Below are 11,795 nucleotides of genomic sequence, written 5' to 3' on the forward strand. Positions count from 1 at the left end.
AATGTCTCCCCTTATTAGCCAATAGAAAAACTCCGGTTTATAAAATTAACAAAGGGCCATATCGCTTTATATAGTTGGGCACGAGACCTGAATTTAGAATTCAACACTCCTACTTCCCAAGATACATTAAAACTTTAGCAAGTTTGGTCACCGTAGGTGAAACTAGAACACTGACAGGTCAGTAAGGGCCCCGCCTTGTGGCAATATATCCCTCATAATCAGCAAGAAGTAATCTGCCCATATAGCAGAGCTTGACGTTTGACATATGGACTTCAAAAAAAATGGCAAGCAAGCAAAATATACATTTTACATGTACTATGATGTGAGTCTTGTTTTTCCTTCCACTTCCATATTTGCTGGGCTAACAGAAATGTAAATACCGGTGCAATACCCATTTTTTAGCTTTGATTTGTTTTATTTCACCTTAAATACCTCCCCCATCAAAAGCCAGGGTCAAAGTAAGAGATCCACTTTGTCTTTGACCTTTGGACCCTAATGACCTTGACCTTTAATCTAGTGACCCTGATCTTTGGTCAGTTGACTCATTCTTCAATTCTGACCAACTTTGCTTCATAATGTCATAACAAAATGTTCATCAGTTAAAAACACAAAACTTGACCTTGACCTTGAAACTTTAGAACCCTGACCATGACCTTTGGTCAGTTGACTCCGTGTTAAGTTCTAAACAACTTTGCTTCATAATAACATACAAAAAATGTTCATCAGTAAAAAGATACAATATCTGACCTTGAAATTGACCCAGTGACCTTGACCTTAAGTCAGTTGACTCCTTGTTAAGTTCTGAACAACTTTGCTTCATAATGTCATAACAAAATGTTAATCAGTGAAAATATACAAAATTTGACCTTGACCTTTGACCCAGTGACCTTGACCTTTGGTCAGTTGATACCTTGTTTGATTGTGATGGACGGACGGATGAATTAGTATAGGGCACCCGCATCTTCGATGTTGGGCCGCAATAACATCGAAGTTATTCTGTGGACAAACTTTGGTATTAAAATTAAACAAAGGGCCATAACTCCGTATATAGTGATGCACAAGACCTTATTCCAGTGCTTTGCACACCTTCTGTGAGTGATGCAGGTATACTTCAAGTTTGATTTAGATTTCTTTAATGGTTTAAAAGTTATGCCGTGGACAAGCTTCGGTATTAAAAATAAACAAAGGGCCATAACTCTGTATATAGTGGGGCATGAAATCTGATGTTGGTGTGAGAAATTCCGCCTTCTCAAGATATATCATTATGGTAAGTATGGTCAACGTAGGTGAAATAACATAGAACTTATGCTCTGGATAAACTTTGGTATCAAAATCAAAGGGCCATAACTCTGTATATAGCGGGGCACGAGACCTAATTTCAGTGTTCTGCACACCTTCTGTGGGTGATGCAGGTATACTTCAAGTTTGATTAAGATATCTTTAACGGTTTGAAATTTACGGTCCGGACAAGAATTTACTGAAAATGTGCACTTATTTTACCTCTGACCTTGAGGTGAAGGTCACAGTGACCTAATTCCAGTGCACTGCACACCTCCTGTGGGTGCACGTTATGCATGCATACCTAAAGTTTCATCAAGATATCTTTAAAGGTTTAAAAGTTATGGCCCGGACAAGTCTGATTAGAAAAAGAAGAAGAAGAAAAAGAAGAAGAAGAAGAAGAAGAAGAACCAGTACTGATACAATATGTCTCCCTTCATTCGAAGGGGAGACATAATAATCTAACACTAAGTTACAATCTAATTAGGAACAATAAACTATCCCGATTGATCCACATGTACAAAAACCAAGGTATTGGTGTATTTTGGTGAATCATGTTGATCACATCTGCGAGTAACTCATACTACCTTAACACGCAAACAACATGATGCATAGTCTAATTGGTGCTGTTTCCAATAATCCGACTGACTTTCTGGACAGTTATATCAAATTACCTCAGGTTGTTTCATAAAGTTGAAAATGAATATAGGCAAAAATCAAAACTTTCCAACAAATGGTGTTCAAATTAGAACCACCAACTAGGCCTTCTGCCTAATGAAAGGGAAGCAAAGGAAAAACGTGTGAGTTGAAATGGCAAAACAAATCATCAATGATGTGTTTTATTTACTTCAAATCAAAAATTCTTTTTTTAATTCAATTCAATCATGTTTGTTAGAAAAAAAACATTTATTTTATAGAAATTGGCTCATTTCTTTTAAGAACTTAAAAAGAAATGACTCAATGTGGAAAAGGTTGAAAAAAACACTGCAACAGCACATCAAATGATGCTTTTATACAATTAACGGCCTGTCAATTATATGAGATCACAATAAAATCAGAATTACGATTGGTCAGTTTGTTGTAAAAAATATTTTATTTTTTCTCCACAAAACCTGAAGTTCCACGGGTGCAAAGTGTTCCCCACTGGTTGCAGGAACACTGCTCGAGGTTAATCTTGCAATTAATCAGTTTAATTTTGACATTAATCTAGCTGTAGGAAATGATAATGATTATATATATACATGTACATAATTTAAACTGAAAATTCTCTGACAATGATCTATTACTAGGCTATGCCTGTGACATTGTTCTAGAATCAAGCCAAGAGGTCTAATGGTCGCCCGTTTACATTCCATTTAGAAGTGAAGCAGCCTGTCAGTCTTTTCACACAGCTCCTCCTCCGTTAAAGGTACCCAGCTAAAGCCCATCCAATGGGAGACCTCTTTAGATAGACAGGGCTCACTGTCCAGAATGCCTCCCCCTTCCCTTATTGTGGAGGGAACAGGCAGGCACACCCGGTAGTTATATAGTAACTGTCCTTTCTGTACATGCAGGTTCTGCAATTTGTCAGCCTTCATTGCAAGACACCACACAGCCTCACACGGCAAAGGAATGCCAGCCACGAATGTCCGCAGGTTTCTACACTGGCTGGCAAAGTAGTAGTAATCACATGGTAACGATTCCATGTCATCGTAAGGCGGCAGAGTGGGGTGCAGCATTGACAGGTGGGCAAATGTCTGTAAACTATTGGCGTATAACGCTGCTATGTTTCTCAACACATCCCTTGATAATGCATTTGGCACTTTCCTCAATGTGATAGACACTAAAAATGGGTTTGCAGCAAAGTCGTTTAGTCCTACTCTGATCTCATCAAAGATAAGATGCACTTCAAGGTCCCTCCTTGGTTTGATGTCGTACCAGCGTATGGGCGTCTTACCACTTGTCCATCCCTCTGTGTTTTGGTCTCGGACCAGGTACACATGTTTGAGATTCTGTTGGGACAGGTCCTGTAAGATGGCGGTACTAATGCTACTGTGCTCTGCTTTTAGTGTGTGTAGGCTGTTGAAAGGACTTAAGCCTTTGACAGGTCTGTGACAGTAGCTGTGTAGGGTAAACTCCAGCACATTTACCCTCTCACACATGGACACTTCTTGCATTACCTCGAAAAATTTACAATTTTTAGTTTCAATGTTTCTCGGACAGTCGTCCAAGCTACACAGTTCTACATGCCTTAATGATTTTTTACACAGATTTTTTAATGGTAATAAGTAATCTTCCCACTTCCCTTCGAAAGTGCAGAACATGAACTCGTGATAAATCCTGAGTGATTTGAGACTTGGACAACACTGGGACAGTTTATTGAGCAATTGCACACCATGGCTATTTTCTTGAACATCAAACACGGACAGTGCTATTGTAACATGCTGGAAATATTTCCCAAACTCTTCAATACACTTTTGCTGTTGTTTCCCCTCTTCGATGAAGGCACTGTTGAAACCATCTGGCAGCCCGATTGCCCAGTTGTTGAACTCCACAAAGGCCCATGAAAAGGAGGCGTGGAGCTCGTTGTGCCAGCTGGGGATCACTTGTCCTGCTAAGATCCGGTTCTCCCATTCCAGGAAGGACAGGATCCGACATCTAACAACTGCTGGCAGATTCACCAGCTGTTGGTTCCATGTTGCAGTTTTGTACGTATCTGGTGGATGTTCAACCTACAGAAGAGAAACTCAATAAAGATTTGCATGACCTATCACTCCAAAACATCGTAAACATGATTAAATCATAGACAGAAAGGTCAAATCCCATATCTATGTAACATCATGTAACAGTTAACCAATGTCTTATTATGTACACGCTTACTTATTACGATTATGTCAGAAATGCAATATTAATACATGTAATATGAAGTAACATGTATATCCATACATAAATGTAGCTCTATCCCAGGCATAGCATGTACTAATCTTCACTCAGAGAGCTAGTTAATAATTGAAACACTGACAGTTTTCAATAGTTTACCTCCAAAAGCAAGGCATTTATAGCTAGTTTATAAGTTCAAAAAATTTAAAAGTACATTAATAATTTTTCCCAAGTTTTAAAATCAAATGATTAATGTTATGCATTCAGTCTATTTGTATAAGTCAGAGCTAGTCACTAAATTAGGCTTCAACTTGGGTTGTTTCTGTCATTATGCATGATGATAACAGGGCAAAACGTTACTATTCTTTTAAGGAGTAGATTTCCATATTTTTGGTTATTATGAAGAAATAGCTCCAATTGAGCCTGAGTAACTTTACCACAGACACTGCCATCTCTGTTGTATTTACTTATAATCAACAGAAGTTATCACCCCATAACCTGACCAAAGCAGCCATTCCTCACATTTGTATTTTCCTGTGAATGGTTCTGACTATTTGATAAATTAGTGTGAGTATATTATATATACCTAGCAGATACAAATTTCATTTTCAAAACATTTTAACATCTAATAAGTTCAATGAAGGTAAAAGCCTGAAATTTGCATAAGCCTTGGTTAACTCCGCCCCATTCTACTGCAGATGAGGTCAAACAATTGTGTTACTACATAAAGGAAAAGCCACAGTGCAGTGTTATGAGCACACCTTTAATAAAACCTGGATAGAACTCTGACTTGCTGCAAATTCCAATTGTTTTCAAATGTGAGGTAGCACTTAGACTGTTATATTTTATGGATTTCATGTCAGTCTAGATCTTTTTGTAATATTAATATTTACAACAAAATTCGGCTTTGTGATAAACTGATGTTACATAACTGATTTGAGTTTCATGAGATTTATGACTTGTCATGAATTTTTTGTTCATTTTAGTGCACCAGGGGTTCACTAATACAAAAGATATTGAAGTAAATCTTAATGCAGAAGCTATAGACCATAGATTTAAAACAAACTCTAAATTGTTTATTCTGAAAACATGGTATTTTCAGAAATAAATGATTAAACTTTGCAAGTATTGTAACAACCTCATCTTAAAGACCTGGTTAGAAATATTATCCAATAATCAATATCTGAAGATGTTTTTGAAATTGAATAATAAATTAGAAAGGAGTTTGTGTTTTAATGTGTCATGCAAGAAATAACCCTCATAACTGATCTTACATTTGCGACCTTTCAATGTTTGGTGTTATCAAAACTTCATTATTCAAGTTTACGTTCAATGGAGCACTCCCAAACCGCAAGGAAATCTCATCTAGCTATGGGTTTAATATTACGTTGATTTTCGATGTTTTCTCACGGCATAATATGTTTTGAAAAGGACAGGATTTTTAAATGCAGCGAACTGTATATCCAATATTGCGCAGGTGAAGCGTAACTCGCGATATGACATCCGGTTACCGTGACCAATGGTAAGGTAAAGAGCATTAAGTTAATGCCAATCTCTGTAATATATACTTTTCTGATTCTACATTTCAAACCAACTTTTATCATTTTTGTTCTTTATCTTGGAAAATTTGAAATAGCTGGCATTCATGCTGATATCTCAATATGTTAAGGGGTAAGAACAGTATTTTTGCTTCTCAACTGATGAAGCCCTGACAAACAAATACGGCGCACGGTCCCTCAGGACATGAACTCAATTGGCACATTATTCGGCATATCTTTTACTTTTTGCAAATTGACTGACGATCTCTTTCGTTAACATGCAAACTGACAACTCATCAAAACAATTAACATTAAAAAAACATTACATGAACATAAAACAAATATCAATGTCAAAAAATAAGTCAATCAAGTCTAGAGGACAGAGGTTATGTACATGTGTTCCTAATCATTAATATTTAAGTGAAATTGGCAATAATTACCGCCAACTTTCACAAGTTCAGATATCGTCCATATATAGTTCAATTTCGTATCGGTTGGGGCGATAAAAACTTTTTGGGCGATATAGCTTTGGAAATTGAAACAGATTTTGATGCGAAAACAAAAATGAGTTGAAAATATTAGGGCGATGTGGAAAAAAAAGTTGGGTCGAAATGGTCTGGGACGTAACGGTTTTAGGGCGAAACGTCTCTAATTCATTACGATGTCACCAAATGTAACGATCGTGCTGTCACCCATCCACCGCATCGCTGGAAAAGGTAGCTGTTCAGTAAGGCAGTATTCTTCCCGTAAATTTTTAGCTGTTGCAGTAAAAGTTATAACGAGTTAAGTAACACCAAAGCACACATATCTTCATTTTAGTTTGTATCTTCATTTCAAATGAAAAAGAACTTCTGGCTGGCAAGTACATTGTACTAATATGTGCTATTTACACTTACACGATCACAGTTTTCTTGCATTTTTGTTTCAAAACGCAGCTTTTTCTATAAGGCGGAAACGTCTTTCTGTTGTCTAAAATTAAAAATGGACGCGGATTCCTGATATATTCTGTATCTAGCTAATAACTCCAATAATAATACAATAGACGTATCACACATTCCATCGTTTTTATTTTAAAGTTTAATAAATGTTTAGTCCATTAGGTAGGTCTGTTTTTTTAACAAAAAATAAGTATATATTCCGGATTATATAGGACCTGTTCGTTTTCTTATTACATATATATATTGGAGTTGTTTTCGTATTTGGATGGCATAACTGTGAAAAGCATCATGTATTTTATAATCAAGGACAATATTTATCAAAATAAAATTATATCGATTGCAATAACTTATCTAATTTAATTGTTTTTAGATTGTAAATATCATATTCATTGTCTCAAGCCGAAACTAAGAAAATTGCTTAGAATCCAAAATGGCTGCGGTGTTGCAAGGACAGGTGCGTGAAAATTTGTTTCATAGCTTGTTTACGAATTTCGATGTTTGACTTAACGTGAAATATATGTTGGTTTGGTTTTGAAGACCAACTATATGTTATGACTCCGGAACTGTTGTAGATCATACATAATAGGTCCAGTACACTCTGTCGATTGATACTGACCTATCTGAAATGGCTTAGGCTATTCGCCCGGCAGCCGGGTAACTGAGAGCATAAAGACTAAGTGCCCGGTAGCCGGGTACACGTGTCAAATGACTATTCGCCCGGCAGCCGGGAACACGAAAGCAAAGAGACTATTCGCCCGGAAGCCGTGAAATATCATCTTGTCGGGTCGTACCCAAATCATTTGTTAAATAACGTCGCAAGTAGACTCCAACTTGTCGGTGTGCATCATTTACCAGGTCTATCTAATTGTCTTTTAAAGTTCCAGTTGCTTAATTTCAATGTTTTCCAGTGTCATAGTCGCGGGGTGGATAGTCTTTCACGTCCTCGGTACCCGGCAGCCGGGTAAATACCACGTTTTTGGTACCGGTAGCCGTGTAAACAGCCACCCCCGTCTTTTGAGCTATCACGGATTAATCTAATTCCGTGGTCCTATTTTCATGTGATTTTCTTTTTTACGAAAAACGAAACAAATTCGCTTTCAAAAGAAGATTTTATAATTAGGTTGATAACAAAAGACATTCAAATATAAGTATTCTTTAAAAAAAAATGTAAAAAATCGGAAATTTTACATTAATTTATGAATAATGAAATAAACATCTAAATGCATACCTTTTGTAGTCAAAATTACCATAAACCTTATTGTTATATTCGACTTTGCTTTAATTTAATGAAAATTGAAATCTGAGAAAATATAGCTCAATACATGTACAGCTATAATGTACAGGTGAATATAGCTATATAGGTCTTTAGAGCTATATGTATAGCTCAATCCGCAGAGTGTACTGTGCCGGCATAACCTCCACAAAAAAACGTAGCTATAAACCCAACATATGTACTCACACACCCGGTCTGTAGACCCTCAAACCAGACATGCACACCCTTACACATACTAACACATATCTGCTACAAAGGACACCTACAAATATTCATTCTTTCCACACACAATAACACAATGGAGTCTCCTTCCCATAGCAGCAGTACAATGCACAACACTAGAGGACTTCAAGGCACACATACCCTAAGCATCCCTCATCACACGCTGGCATCACATTTTTGAACCGCTTTGATACGACTTACGAACAGTCAACTAGGTTGGGATAAAGCGGTATATAAGAACTTCAAATTATTTTTATTATTACTTTACTTATTAGAATATAATAATGTTTCATAACAGTGTTATAACTTTGACTGTAGAAAGGCATTAAGGCTGATTTTTGTACATGCTTGTACGACTGTCCGGTTAAATATTTGCATCTAGGTCAGTTAAAAACAGCTTTTAACATAACTGTTATTGACTAATTATATATAAATAATTACTCCAGTTAGTTCTGGACACGTAAGTGTTCCTCTGTGAGTAAAAGAGTGTTGCATGACTTCCTGTAACCTTGACCTTAGCTTGGCCTCTGCGAGACTCTGCTTTACTTTTTAAGTTAAGAGCATACGTAGGGCATCCATGTCTGACAGACACATTTCTAGTTGATTAAATAATGGTTCGGTATTTTTTTGACAGACATGGTGCCTGCTGAGGAAGATAACTCAAACAAGTGTTGCATCTCTACGGTGTAAATCTACTGTCAGCAAGACCTTATGGCTGCAGCGAGAGCAGGACACAACATGGGCTGAGCCTCTGCTGGATTGGCCAAGGGAACAACGTGAAATACGGAAACAAAAAGTGTCCCCTTTGCACATGGTGGTCAGAATCCATGACCTCAAAGGCCTACCAAAAAAGGAAAAACAAATGGCCAAGAATCTTGGATTTGGGGAAGGTACAAAGGTCAGTACAATGAATTTCTTACACTAAAATAAATGAGTAAGTTTACACTTAACAATGTTTAATTCTTTTGCTTTCCAATTCTAAAAGAAATTTTTTGAGTTTTTTCATTTTGAACATATTTCTCCATTGATAAAATAAAAATCCATTACAAATGGAGTTTCATGGTGCCCCACAGTAACTTAGCAGTCTGATATACTGAACTTCCTAAATCAGTTGAAGCATACAACCTCATTATGATCAAGGAGGCAAAATATTACACTTTGTATTGATTCGTTTGATCCCTGTCCCAAATAAAATAATATCTAACACTTATGAGTCTCTCAAGCTGTAATGTAAAGGAAGTGAAGTCTGATTTCACCTTGAGACAGACTCAAGTATCTTGATATTGGAGCAGCATCCATGGTAGATTGGTTGCATTTGACCAATTAGTAAGTCTAGTCTAGAGTTTTATGTATTTCGATCACAGGACACAGATTTTCTCTTCCATGGACAATCCATTTTCCTTCAGACCCATGAATTAAAAATGCAGATGTAAATGGTCATTCCCCTTACGCCCTTTATTGTAATCTTGTAAATATGTTAATAGAACCTGATTTATGAAGAATTTGTAAAACACAAAATATTATTTAGAACATGAAAAAGGCCACTACTACTAATTATATACATTAGTGATCAGTGTACATTATTTTTAAGATTTGACTTTTTCTTGGGTATTATAATACATGAATTATTACATAGATTTTTTTGTTATGATGTTATTTTTGTACAAGGGTTGATTATATTGTTTTCCTTGAGACACTTGGACAAGCTGAGAAAATGAGTTTCAGTATCGAAAAATTTTGAAAATTAGAATATGGTTAGATGAAGAATAAAAAGTATAACATTTGTGCACATTTACCGGTAGTTCTATATTTCACTAACTCCCATTTACATTCTTAGTTGATTGTCAAAATTTTTAGGCATTAGGTCAGTATAATTGAGGCAAGACTTTTTATTTAACAAATACATATATACAGGCTATGGCAGAAAATCTTTTGTGAATTCAAAGAGAAAAATGATTGATTAAATTCTGTCGCATGAAGAGAATCGGTTAAACCATTGTGCTGTATAGTTGGTAAAATTTGTGATGTGATATTTTCTCAGTAGAAACAGGTGTTTTATGCATTGTAAATCAAGTGCTCTTGATTAGTCAGAAGAAGCAAGAAAATAATAGTACTGCAAAAAATGTCCACTCTACAGTATACTTTACCTCTACATTATGAATATTTCAGAAGCTGAAGAAAGTCCTGTTGAAGAATACCCCTAGTATCAATGAACAGCTGAAATTCGTACAGCATCTGCTGAGAATTGTACCCGTAACATTTCCCTATGGTCTTCCGGAGAACGAAGAAGACTGGGAACACTGCTATATCCGAGACAACGGAGAGTTTATTGTGCGACGGAAGATCCCAAGTGCGGAGGAAAGCATTCCGGAAGACATAGGGACAACAACAGACAGAGAAAACTCAGTGTGGGATATGGACATAGAAACGGTTAAAAAACAAAATCAAAAGAAATTAGTACAGTATGATATAAATTCAGAATTTTTCAAGCCTCAGTATGCATATAAAAACAATAGTGACGGTAAAGAACACAGATATTTTGGAGATAAAAGATTCGGTGGAAAAGGAAGAACCTGGTACTGAGCCGTTGGACATCACCTTATGTTTCCATAATTTATGTAATGCAGCTGCCTGCCGTTCATTAAATCTTAATAGTATTTTATCATCAGCGACTTTGTTATATTTTAAATCATTTAGTATGTATATATACTAATTTTCCTGAACTTTCCTTTACCATAGCGATAGTCTGACTTACATAATTGTACATGTAACTCATTGTTGTCTGGTAATCAGATGGGACTTTGAAACTTCTAATTCAACTGTTTTGAAATCTGCTTTGGGAAATTATCTGTAATCAGGGAAAGAAAGAGTGGATACTGTAAATTGTGTGTTGACACTAAAACACACATGTCTATAAATACTGTTGGTCTTTATAGACTGGTTCAAAATTTGCATAAACCAACAATATTTGATTTTGGTATATTTGTTACTTTTGGAAAAATGAAAAGAATTATTATTGATTTACTACAAATAACTGATAGATAAATAAAAACTGATAGCAAGTATAGGAATCTGATCACTAAGAATTAAAACAACACATCTATCTTCTTTTATTAGTCCCCCATTGGTTCCTGGGAGGGACTATAGGTTTGCACTCCATCCGTCCGTCCTTCTGTCCTTCCGTCCAAGAAGTTTATCCGGGGCATATCATCTATACTATTTCACCTGGAGTAAACAGATTTGGTGAACAAGGACATCTTAGGATGGCAGAGTGCAAGAATTAGGTCACTGTGACATATGACTTGACCTTTGACCTTTACTTTCGAAAAAAGCTTGTCCAGGGCATATCTTAGCTTCTATACTATTTCACCTGGAGTAACCATATTTGGTGTGCAAGTACATTTTGGGATGGCGAGTGCAAGAGGTAGGTCATTATGACCTCACTGTGACCTACAAATGTATGCTTTGAACGGTAGTTACATCCTGACATATTGTAAGTGTACTGTTTGTTAAATATAGAAATAATTACCGGTGGGGGATTATGGATTGCCTTACAATACTTTGCCTTCAGTCAGCTGGAATAGGCGGATAGTTCACCCACACTATTTTAACAATAAAAATAATAATTTTCTGTCTAGTGATAGTTCAAACCCTGCTTACACCCGTTTCTAATTGTCCGATCACACA

The 11,795-nt window shown here is 36.3% G+C and overlaps 2 protein-coding genes across 3 annotated transcripts in view; one reads left to right on the forward strand and one right to left on the reverse strand.

Annotated features, from left to right (window-relative positions):
* Positions 1-10,770, forward strand: part of LOC110440412 — a 63,279-nt gene extending 52,509 nt beyond the window's left edge. Inside the window, exons 1-3 of one of the 2 annotated variants that reach the window (XM_021483473.1) lie at positions 6,965-7,067; positions 8,743-9,006; positions 10,278-10,770. In XM_021483473.1, coding sequence (XP_021339148.1) covers positions 7,044-7,067; positions 8,743-9,006; positions 10,278-10,691 — 702 coding nt within the window. In that variant the 5' untranslated portion in view covers positions 6,965-7,043 and the 3' untranslated portion in view covers positions 10,692-10,770. Of the gene's footprint in view, positions 1-6,964; positions 7,068-8,742; positions 9,007-10,277 lie in introns of those variants that run through there. The other variant, XM_021483474.1, reaches the window with a different exon arrangement.
* LOC110440409 lies at positions 2,349-6,652 on the reverse strand. The gene is made up of 2 exons (XM_021483471.1): positions 6,572-6,652; positions 2,349-3,989 (listed from the first exon to the last, which is right to left on the reverse strand). Exons 1-2 carry the CDS (start codon positions 6,590-6,592, stop codon positions 2,634-2,636), a joined length of 1,377 nt encoding a protein of 458 aa, XP_021339146.1. The 5' UTR covers positions 6,593-6,652; the 3' UTR covers positions 2,349-2,633.
* Positions 10,771-11,795: the final 1,025 nt, after the last annotated feature.

The sequence above is a fragment of the Mizuhopecten yessoensis genome, unplaced genomic scaffold, assembly GCF_002113885.1.
Source record: "Mizuhopecten yessoensis strain PY_sf001 unplaced genomic scaffold, ASM211388v2 scaffold11181, whole genome shotgun sequence".
NCBI lineage: Eukaryota > Metazoa > Mollusca > Bivalvia > Pectinida > Pectinidae > Mizuhopecten > Mizuhopecten yessoensis.